General features: G+C 42.0%; 1 protein-coding gene across 3 annotated transcripts in view; it reads right to left on the bottom strand.

Moving 5' to 3' along the window:
• Positions 1-1,193: 1,193 nt before the first annotated feature.
• The window catches only part of LOC147440025 (uncharacterized), a 58,879-nt gene continuing 48,172 nt past the window's right edge, over positions 1,194-11,900 (bottom strand). The window contains exons 4-5 of one of the 3 annotated variants that reach the window (XM_086485719.1): positions 11,254-11,321; positions 10,930-11,181 (exon numbers count right to left, since the gene is read on the bottom strand). In XM_086485719.1, the coding sequence (XP_086341845.1) occupies positions 11,176-11,181; positions 11,254-11,321 (74 nt within the window). In that variant the 3' untranslated portion in view covers positions 10,930-11,175. Of the gene's footprint in view, positions 1,226-2,326; positions 2,362-10,929; positions 11,182-11,253; positions 11,322-11,900 lie in introns of those variants that run through there. The other 2 variants (XM_086485722.1, XM_086485721.1) reach the window with 2 other exon arrangements.

The raw sequence follows: 11,900 nt of genomic DNA, 5'->3' as shown, positions 1-11,900 counted from the left end.
GACAATAATTCAATCAATCTATCTATCTATATCTGCTTGTTTCTTGCCCTTTCCTCATGGGTTGCATCTGGCAACACCCACCATAGCTGCTCCAAATCTCCACAAAATAAGATCTTCCTTAGGTACTACAGCTTATTGCTTGTCTTTCCTCTATCGTTTGACAGACAATGCTTGAGTTCCCGTAGTCGTTGTTCCCACTTCGTCTGTTGAAAAAACCTTTGGAACTTTATTTTAATATGGAGGGGGGGAGGCTACATTGAGTACCCAATGCACATGCATATGCAAAACTTAGCAAGAATGATGCTCCCAAATCTAATGTTGAGAAAGAAAAAATGGAAAAGGTGCCATATTCTTCAGCAATAGGCAGTCTTATGTACGCCATGGTAGCCACCATACCAGATATTTCATTTGTAGTGGGATAACAAATGTAAGGCAAATCCTGGTACGAAGCACTCGGAAGCAGTGAAGCACATTTTGAAATACCTTAAGGGTATAGAAGCAAGTGCATATGCTTTGGGAATAGTGTGCGCGTATGTCGCACGTGTCAATGCAAGGAACTTGTCGATACACCGTATGCGAGCCACAAATGGCTCCAAGCACACAACAAGCCTAAACTAGATGGCTCAAAGATGGCGATGGTGTGTCACTCACCGCTCTACACTTGCCATCGTGGAGGATTCCTCGCCGCGAAGAAGAGGGAGATGCCGCTACGCAGCGCTCAACCGCCTCGCCGTCGTCGTGCCGCCGCAATGCTCGATTCGCACACTCTCTCTCTCTCTCTCTCTCTCTCTCTCTCTCTCTCTCTCTCTCTCTCTCTCTCTCTCACGCATACACACACAGAAAGAGATGAAGAAGAAGAAGATGGAGATGGAACAAGAGCACTCTTCAATTGCACAAATGAGAGAATGAGTGAATTTTAGGTTTAGTTGACTTTTATATGAGCTCGCCACGCCCATGCTTAGCCAACTAATCCCTTGAATGTTCCAGTTAGAGTACGCCTCTCATCGGCGATCACTCTTACCCTTTTCCTATTGGACCGACAAGCCCGGTACCTGACTCTAGCAAATAAATAATAAGATGTCTGTCGTAGGTGATAGGAATCTGCGTGAGGGTTAACATGCCCCCCTTCCTGATGTAGATTCCGTCCTTGGAAGCTATTGAGTTGAAGCTTGTTCATCGAGGTGGAAAAGCTCTTGAGATGAATGTCCTTAGCCTCCTTCAATCACTGCAAAATCAAACATTGGCACAGTAATTGCATTCTCATAAGCAATTAAAAAGCATATGCAGTTGTAGGCAGACAATTTGATTGGTAACAAAATTTTAAACCATTTGTCAGCAATAAACATTAAATTGCAATATAATCAAACGCATAAACAACTGTAAAGGCAAAAAATTAAACAAGTTTGGGGTCGCTAATTTAACGATCGAAAGGCACTAAAGATCAACTACTAATACCATAGGCAAGCTTCTCAATTTGTTTTGTCAATTAAGTTGTTTAATCGCGAGAACCAAGTATTTCATGTTCGAGGGCTGACTAGAGGCTATACCTAGAAGACCTTGTAGTTAAGCTACGATAAAAGGAATTTCTCATGAACGAAATCATCGCCTGATTGATTACTTTTTCTTTGAACCCCCAAAGTTTTTTCACAGTGATTCAATTTTGACGTGTGTGCTTATTTTGTATGCCTTGGGTTTTTTGCTTTTCAAGGAAAAGCACCCACACTGGGAACCTCTAGGGCTCTAGTACCATAGGCGATACATGTGAGTGGAGTACCAAATCAAGCTAAGGTTTCTCTTCGAGCTTAAGATTTTACATTGTGGCACTTGATTTTTTGTTTGTTCGTTTTCAACATTTTAATTTTGTAACTTTGGGGGGTCATATAACATTGTTACCCTCCCCAATCTCATCACACTAGTAAACTCCCTTTATAATACTTAAGCTAAAGGTCAATAGGGTCAAGCCCACTAGAAATCCCTAGTACATTTCACACAATGCTGCCTAAATCGGATTAAGAACCTAAGTAACCATTGATTATCAGGAAGGCATTCCCCATGGTATTAAGAGAAGATCTCTAACACCTAGCTTGGTCAAACTAGCTTAGTCAGACTGCTTGATTTTTAAACCTAGACAAGTGATTATGACAAAAAATTACACTGAATTGAATGTTTGATACTAAGCAAATGCACTGAATATTATGCTACCAATCACAATCAAAGCAGACAAACATGGATGCAAAAAAGATAAGGGGCAATGCTAATGGACAAGAAACACCTGGTTGTGTTGATGGTTGCGCTTGATTTGAAGTGTGAATGAGAGAAACATCCCATGAAGGTCCAAATCCTAATAACAGCAACACGTTCCTGTGCACACGAGGAAACACAAAGAATACCTCTAGGAGGCACATCAACGGAAAAAAAGAACTTTGCTAATCACTCAAGTCTAATACAGAAACACTCCTATCGTACTAATCTTACCTACCCTCCATCCCCTGAGTGATGAGGATCAACGGTGTTTGATGACATAGGTTTCTGTTTCAGTGTACTGGATGTGAATGTGTAGGCCTGTTCAATGTTTTGACTTTTATTGTGCACACTCGTTTGCTAATTGCTCTTGCTCTTTATTATTTTTGTTTTTTGTGAGTATAAGGCTTTGTATATACATTCCTTAAGATTGGGAGATTGAGAGGTCATGGAGGAAGGTTGAGAGAGGAGTGAGTGAATGATGACTGTCAGCAAACACTCCCCCCTTCCTTGGATAGATCATACCGTTTGAAATGTGCTCGTCACCCTTTGAAACCAATTATTCCAGTTGGTAATAGGTGAGGATTTTTGCCAGTATCTTTCTATTACCCTAGGTGCCTCGTCGAGTTGCAAGGGTGGTAAGGTACTCTCCCACGATCGAACTTGAAGTGGTTCATCAGGTGATTCTTGAACACTGGGAGGTGTGGATTCCTTTGTAGCTTCATGGAGGTCCACTATTGTAGGTGGAGGCTGTGGAGAAGCTTTTACCTCTATGGATGCAATACATGAGGAGCTAGAAGCTTCATGGCACTCCCCCCTTCCTGAGCTAGGTGGAGAAAATCGTTCTTTCTTCGGTACCCAAACTAGTTCTGGAGTGGGTGTGTAGCATTCTGTGATTTTTTTCTTTCCGTGATCGTCAATTGTTTTGGAGCTATAGGATTGGTCTCAGATGGGTCAGGTGACAGGTAATAACACAATCTATGTTTTGGCACCCAGATTTGATCATTTCCTTGATAGTAGCCTTGGGCTTCCAATAGTTTCTTAGGAATCCAACACAACGTTTCTTTACATTTCTTAGAGCGAGTGGGACTTTTCTTAAAAGGCTTCTGTTTTTTAGCACTAGCTATGGTCGCTAAAGAAGCTTTAGGGACCCACTTGTATGTTTTCTTTGTTATATGAGGACGAGTCTTGTCAGAGGCTATATGCATTGCTTGCAGCATATTTAAGGGTACGGGCATTTCATGCATTTCATCCCCCTCAGGTGTTACCCAGGTCGTCCCCCTGTTTCCCCAAGTGTCTATGGTTGCTGCTAGGTGGACCCAATCCACATTGTCAGACTCAGTCATCCCAGGTAGTACATCCATATAAGGAGAATCTTCCCCAACATCAGTGTCCGCTTTACACGTGTAACAATATTGCAATGGGGCCGAGTGAACTGTGGTGTTAGATCTATGATCAATTATAAACCTGTTTCCTAGAGGATGTGCTCGACCAGTAACAAGATCCACTCGAATGACAGAATCTTGGAACTGCAAGTAGACATGGTTTTTAGACCAGTCATGCACCATTTTTGCTTCCCTCATGAAAGGACGTCCTAAGATCATCTCTGATGTGATAGTGTGTTTGGAGAAATCCATAACAATGAAGGTAATCCTTATTTTATGTCCAAAGACCTTGATCTTGAGATCTTCTAGCATCCCAATAGGTTTAACAATAGGCCCATTGGCCATCTTCACTACTATGGTTGTGGTCGCAAGGTGAGGTGTTCCCATAGTTTCCCAACAATTTTTAGTCACAATGCTAACCCCAGCGCCACCATCAAGGATTCCCTTCATAGTTAATCCCTTAGTAGTGATTGGTATGGTAGCATTGGATTCATCACCCTCAGTATTGTCCCAACTTGTTAACATGTATTTCTATAACAAGTTTCTCATCTAGGTTGGGTTGTGGATCTAAGTGTTCCTCCTCTATTGGCATCTCCCCATCTCCATCCATCTGTGCAAATTGTGGTAGCCCAGATCTCCATTGTGGAATGCTCGAAGAGCTGAGACTAGCTCAGGGTCTTTATATAGTTTGGACATGATGGTGGTTCTAACTCCTGAAGACATGAAATCCATCAATTTGGCAATGTTTAACGGCACCTTTTGGACTTCACTCCCTTGATGTGGGGAAGATGGGATCTCCATTTCTTCGATAGGATCAAGTAGTCCCTCTGTAAACATTCTTTCCATCAAGAAGTGCGTACGCCCACTTTCCCATGACTTTAAGTCACTTTCTTCTTGGATGACACTAGGTATGGCTAAGGGTCTATGGACTTGGTGAGGTTGTTGTTGCATAGGGAACACAGTGTCTGTAATCTGGATCTACCTAGGTGCTGGTTCTAGATCCCTTTGGGTATCTTCTACCAAACTCCTTAATTGCTTGACTCGCTCAATCGCGTCTCTAGGATTTGGATAAGTTCCTATCTTCTTCTTGGATCCTGGCCATTGTGGCTCATGAAGATCTTCCTTGTTGGTTTCTATCTTAGTGGTGGTTTTGCTCTCCATGGTTTCACCTGAATCAGAATCTTCTTCAGCGTTGTTTATATATACGGGGTCGTCACGAGTCCCTATGTTGGTCTTTGAACTGGGGTCTGACTTCGCTCCTTTTTACGATCTCCTCCTTCGTGTTTTCTTCTTTTTCTGAGAGTGGGCAATTGATGCCGTGTCTCTTTCCTCAAGAATGTAATTTTGTTTTTGGAGCATCGATTGTGTGAGTATGTTTACTAGTACCACAGGTGTACTTTGTGATGGCTCCTCGGTACCTTCAATCAAGTTTAATGGCGTGATCTTCGGTGCATATTGATTATTTGGACATTGGGCAATCAAATGATCTATGCCACATCGATTACACATGAGTATTGGCATTGTAGACATGCTCGCTTGATTGGTTTGCATTAGTGTGACGTTCTTTTGTAGCCTAATAGGACACTCGGCTACACGATGTGGACCTCCACACTCATAGCATTGAAGAGGTGGTTGAACAACATTTTGGGCCCTAGGGACCATGTGTTGTGCTGTTTGTTCGAGAGGTGGGGCCAGCATCAATGAAGACATTTAAGGTGTGTCTGTCCATGCTAAGGTTGGTCTATTGGCCATCGCACGCTTAAATACTATGCAATCCTTAGCTTGATAACCATACCTTCACAGGCATTGCAATTCCCAATTAATTTTACTCTAAAAGTAGGGCATTCACTGTTACTATGCGGTCCATAGCATACTGAGCACCATTGTTGCTCCCTTCTTGGATACATATGATTGTTTTGCGAAGCACGATTGTCTCTAAGACTCTCTTGAACAGCCTTGGTGAGATCTGCTAAAGTCATCTCAGATATCTTTGGCTCCTTAGCAATAGGCTTTAGGGTCATTGGGTGATGCCCTGATGCTTGCGAGCTAATAGATTTAAGCTCAGCAGACACTCTTTCTCCTTGAATCATTAAATTATCCTCCAATTGGATCGCATTGGTGGTGACTGCTTCCCAAGTGGTGATATCTCTAATGACTAGGCCATTGTAGATATCCTCATGTCGTAATCTCCTAATGAATCTATCAAGCAATTGATTATTATTGAAGCACTCATTTGGATTACAATGAGAATTCAAATGCTTCAAGCGACTAATAAAGTCTCTCACCGACTCTCCTTCCTCTCGTTGGGCTTTCTGGAGCTGAGAGGCTACACCCCAAATCACTCCCTCTCGTATGTATTCTTTTAAGAACAGTCTCCTAAGAGTAGGGTAAATCGTTTTTTCTTCCACCCTTAGGGTTCTATACCAATCCCCTGCCTTCCCACTTAAGGTTAGGCTTAAAGCATTACTCTTATGTAGGTCATTGTGTTCTCCTAGAGAATCACATATTTGTTCAAACACTTCGATATGCTTTCTCACATCTCCGTCTCCACTAAATTTTTGTGTGAGCTTGGCTATTTGTACTACCTTACTTCTAGGTTCTCTATCAGGCGTATTACACATATTCTCAGCGAAAGATTGACCAATAGCTTAAGCAAATGTTGCCAAGTCACCGAAGTGAGCAGGCACCATGGGTGAAGGTGCTCCAGAGATCACATCTAGAGTAGGTATTGGCATTGGGCTTGGCGCATAGGAAGCCCTTGGGTTCCACATTTGGTACGGGGTTGTGCCATGTGGCGGTCCAAAGTTCATATGTGTGGCCCTAGGCACATCAGACGTTGGATGTGACATGCTAATGCTAGCCGGTATAGTCCCATGGAAATAAGAGCTTGGGTGTTGTGGTTGTGGAGCATAGGTAGTTGAAACAATGGGAGAGGTACGGACTACATGAGTGCGAGGACCCATGGGTGTATACGATTGGTACACACTTGTAGGTACTGTTGAAGGCATTGAGCTACCATGTAGCGGTGCTTTACTAACAAATGATGTCCATGGCGTGTTTCTTGGCATGCCCATCATTGGGGTAGGCATGGTAGCCGTGGTGTCATCAAGGGAAAGATGAGCTAGACTTGGAAAGGTAAAGCTATCACTTGTGGGCTCAGATTGCACCAAGACCCCTGGCGAAACAACATATGGAGGATGCATCAGACTTACCGAGGGAGTCTCCATTTGCGATAAGGTCGGTTGTTTAGCCTTCCCTGTATCCAAGAATCTCATGAGACCCGTTGAAGGCATGTTGATCCCCTTGTTCTGTCTCTCTAACTCAATGACCCTATGGATGACCTCACAAACTCTTTGTTGTTGATCCTCCACACTAGTAGCACCCATTGTGGATTGTAGGACATCTAACCAACCCACATGATAGGTGTGACCTGTGTATAGGTTGGTTAGAGTTTTCGTTTGTAGTTCGTACTCCTAGTTCTCATTTAAGAACGCTCCATCTAGGATTGAGGTGCTAGGAGTGTCCTTTGAGCTAGATGCAATGTTGCTTTCTAGGGGTTGGCCTTTAGCGGTTGCTAAGTCAAGAGCACTCGATTGCTCTCTTAGCAAGGATATTGACATAGGGGCTTTCGCTTTTAACTCTCTTCGTTGCTCCGCCTTGCGTAAGCTCTCGACTTCCTTTTGCCTAGCCGCAAGGATATATCGCTCAACCTCTTGCACTTCGGCAAGGCTTCTATCATCGAGTAATATGACCTCGGAGGGGAATAGCTTTGAAGAGTCAGGAGGTGTAGTGAATGAAGTATTCACATGCATATTCTCTAAGGGCATAGGGTCTACATTGGTCATGCATGGAGAATTTACTTCCCCGCCCCCCTCATTTACATCATTAGCTCCATGTTCGGAGCAGGTGGCTCTACTAAAGGCTTCTTTCAAGTGGCTAAGCACGCTGGCCCGGACCGTGGACCCATGGCATGCATGTCTTGGCTTGAGCTATCGGGATTAAGCATTGGAAAACCCTCCATGACATCGTAGTCAGAGGAAGAGTCACTAGCTGCTATGTTTGGGTCTTCGTTTGTACTACCTTGGGTCCCCGCCGAGGACCCAGAACCTAAGGTAGGTGGATAATGAGAACTCGCGTAAGTCGAAATTATCTCTAGTTGCTCCGTCTTTAGCACACGACCAGAGCGCAGATGCATGTGCCTTTGGCACCCTACAAGCATCGGCGAATAACCTCGAAGGCTAACCGCTTACTTTTTTAGGCGTCCGTTTTCACTCATTTTTTTATGTTTTTTAATATTTTTGAATGATCGGTTTTTTTATTAAAGTGTGTGATAGCTCAAAACGAGCGTATCACTCAGAGGTTCGCGGTGTGCTTTACAGCACAACATTCGGTCACGTGAAGCTCCGTTGGTCCTCAAAAAAGTCAATTTTTAGCTACATGTGAAGCTAAAACTCGTAATTTTAAAGGGCGACTGAGGCCTGAGCCTGAGCGTGAGCTTGGGCTTGGGTCTGCGCTTGGGTCTAGGAGATATTCCCGATCCTGGTCCTACCTTTAAAAAATGTATTATTATTATTTTATTTTTATTATGTTATTATTGTTTTTGGGATAAGGTCACCGTGGCCTGCGCGCGAGCACACACACACTCTACCTACCTACTTACAACTAATACACCTATTGTTGCACACTAACATACTTCATTAGCTCTCACAGATCTACTTCCTACTTACTGTACTTTGCATTACACAAAACTAAAAACCTTAATACTAATTCCTTATGACAGAGAAAAAACACAGTATCTTTGAAAACTCCATTAACTAAGAAATACACAGTAGCAACACAAAATCCTTCTTCTCAACACACACACCCTCCTTCCTTACCTTTCCTGCAATTGAAATTGCACCACAAAAGAAGCACAGAGTGCCATTTAAGCTTAGTGTATGGCATTCCCCGGCAACGACACCAAAAATGTGCGCGTATGTCACATGTGTCAATGCAAGGAACTTGCCGATACACAGTGTGTGAGCCACAAATGGCTCCAAGCACACAACAAGCCTAAACTAGTAGGCTCAAAGATGGCGATGGTGTATCACTCACTGCTCTACGCTTGCCGTCGTGGAGAATTTCTCGCCGCGAAGAAGAGGGAGACGCCACTACGCCGCGCTCAACCGCCTCGCCGCCGTCGTGCCGCCGCAATGCTGGATCGCACACACTCTCACTCTCTCTCTCTCTCTCTCTCTCTCTCTCTCTCTCTCTCTCTCTCTCTCTCTCTCTCACGCATACACACACACACAAGGAGATGAAGAAGAAGAAGATGGAGATGGAGGAAGAGCACTCTTTAATTGCACAAATGAGAGAATGAGTGAATTTTAGGTTTAGTTGACTTTTATATGAGCTCGCCCCATTCACACTTGGGCACCCATGCTTAGCCAACTAATCCCTTGAATGTTCCAGTTAGAGTGCGCCTCTCATCGGTGATCACTGTTACCCTTTTCCTATTGAGCCGACAAGCCCAGTACCTGACTCTACCAAATAAATAATACAATGTCCGTCGTAGGTGATAGGAATGTGCATGAGGGTTAACAAATAGTGATGCATCCATGGTTACATGGATACAAACTATGCCAATTGTCTGGATAGTCAAAGATCCATGCTTGGCTATATAGTCCTATTTGTAGAGCAGTAGTGTCATGGAGATCATGTCTCCAAGATTGCATTTCGTCTTCCACCACATATGCAAAGTATCTTGCAATTCTTGGTGCTAGCAAAGAAGCTATATCGTTAGTGGGAGACCTTGGCATTTATCAAACTCTAGTGCTACATTGTGATAGTCATAATGCTATTATATTAGCAAAGAGCCCCGTTTTTCACTCCAAGGTAAAACACATAGAGGTGAGGCATCATGTGATACGGGACATACTAGCTAGCAAGTGCATCAAGCTAGTAAAGGTTCATATATATGACAACCCTACAGATGCTCTTTCAAAGAGTCTAGCCTCATAGTGATTTTCACATTGCAATGAGATGATGGGTGTAGGATGAAGCCACTCGAATGCTTCATGATTATAGGCCACTTAGACCGTGTTGTCCTTCAAGTAGAAAATTGTTGGGGTTCAAGCCAATTGGCCGCCAAGGACACCCGTTACTAACCATCATTACTAACTCACCTTTTCTTTACTTTGAATATATATATATATATATATATATATAGAGAGAGAGAGAGAGAGAGAGAGAGAGAGAGAGAGAGAGAAGATAGCTTACTCTTTGTGATTCACCAACTCCGTGCTCTCTATCCTCACACGTCATAGCACTCATGCATCCATGCACACTCTTCATGAGTAAAGGGCAATCCCTCTCTCTGAGTGAATCTCATAAGCAAGAAAAACATAACATCTCTCTCTTAACTTGTTCAAAATCAATACAAGATAGTGAACCCCAGAGGATGTGACCCTACTGACAAGCTGTGTATCTAAGACTTAAAGTGTTTGGTGCACATCTTTCTCATAAGACCAAAAGATGGATGAAAATGAGTAATTGTAGCCTGAAAACCTCAAACCTTATCTCTTCGTAATTGGATATATAAGTGATTACATAAGAGTTGTGCATGTAACAATTGTCTCACGCCTTACAATTCTTCTCTGCCTCATTACTAGGTCAAAATTCCTTTTGAAACACAACCTTAAATTGTGCCCCCAAGTCCTCGATTTTTGTGTCAGTGAAAGAGACATCCATCACTTATAGGTCTTACCTTCTAAGGTGAGACTACTTTGTAGGTCAAAAATTATATGGTGTAGCTCATAGATGGTGAAAATCTATCCACTTGTGTAGAAAAGTGAATTGTATCTTATTGTGTTTGTGATCTTCACTTCTATAAGCTGGCAATTTTAGATATTTCACTCATGATGGTTGCTTATGAGCAGCGAAATTATTAGCACCATGTGTTATAAGAGAAGTTGATGGCAAAAACTTAGTTGAATTAGGAGAGACGGTAGGCTTTGATCTACTACCAATTGGACCATAAACTTATGGACTAAAGTAGTTAACGTGGTCAAGTTAGTGTTTAATGACACCAAATTTGTCTCTAGGTGTTGCATATGGGTCATCAATGCTTAGAAGTCCTAGATATCAACAAATCCATGATTTTTGTTCAAGTTCATTGGTAGATACATTAGGAAGATTTGTCATGTGAACATCCACCCCCGTTCGCAGTTTTGGCTAATCAAAAGTAAACCGATGATTTTATAGCATGATTTTGGAGCAAGGATTAGTTAAAATACATGTTAAGGAATGGGTGCTTTTAGACAAAATATAAAATCTTGTAGCTCAAAAAACACAATTTGTGCTTGCTTATTTGCTTTGAAGGGTCATTCGTACCAAGTTAGCAAAGGATATACCTTTGAAAATAAGGAGCTTGTGATTGTCGCAATTTCTAATTAAACCAAAACACACCCAATTTTCTTCAAAAAATGCTTTTTTCTCGGATGGCCTTGCTGCCCTGAAACAATTGTAAGAAGTGTTGGAACTTGGCCACCAATTCTTTAACTCATATCCATCAACTCTGCAATTTTGGAAATTATGAGCACAATTGGCTTGTATCCAAAAAATAATAAAAAGATGAAAGTGTATTCACCTTTTTGTGATTCCAAAAACAACCAACACAATTGAATCTTGTTGTAAAATTTTGTTGTCCTTTGATCTCTACAAAACTCAAAAAATGAGATCAAGTGCACAACTCGTTATAAAAATTACCTTAATCTTGTTCAAGAAATGCTTCAAGTGCACGACCTCTTGAAGGTGTGAACTTCTCTTTATAAAAGTGCCAAGGGAATATCATGCTACTCTCCAAAGAGTGGGATTTTTTTTTTGCTACAAGGGAGGATGCATCATTAGAATTTGAGTATATATTTCTTCACTTTAAATCTAGGCTTTGTGTGAGGCACACATGGCTCATGGTGGATTGCATGGATTTGGTGAGGTTTGTTGAGTTTTCACTCAGTTTTCAAGGGAAATTTTGATGTATTTTTCCTATATTCTCGCCATGTTTTATGCATATTTGCAGTTTATTCTTTGATGGTTTAGTGGTTGAGTTTGACTCCCACATGTGGATTTTGCTATTGAGACATTGAGTGTCTATTCATGATGCAATTTTGGTGAGATTTTTTGAGTTTTCACTCAATTTTTAGGGGAAATTCCATTGAATTTTTTCCAGATACTTTCCATGTTTGTGCATATTTGCATTTTACTCTCTGATGGTTTAGTGGTCAAGTCCAACTCGCA

Source organism: Adiantum capillus-veneris, chromosome 16 (assembly GCF_014529385.1).
Source record: "Adiantum capillus-veneris isolate H3 chromosome 16, ASM1452938v2, whole genome shotgun sequence".
Taxonomy (NCBI): Eukaryota; Viridiplantae; Streptophyta; class Polypodiopsida; order Polypodiales; family Pteridaceae; genus Adiantum; species Adiantum capillus-veneris.
This window is presented reverse-complemented; position numbering and strand designations above follow the sequence as displayed.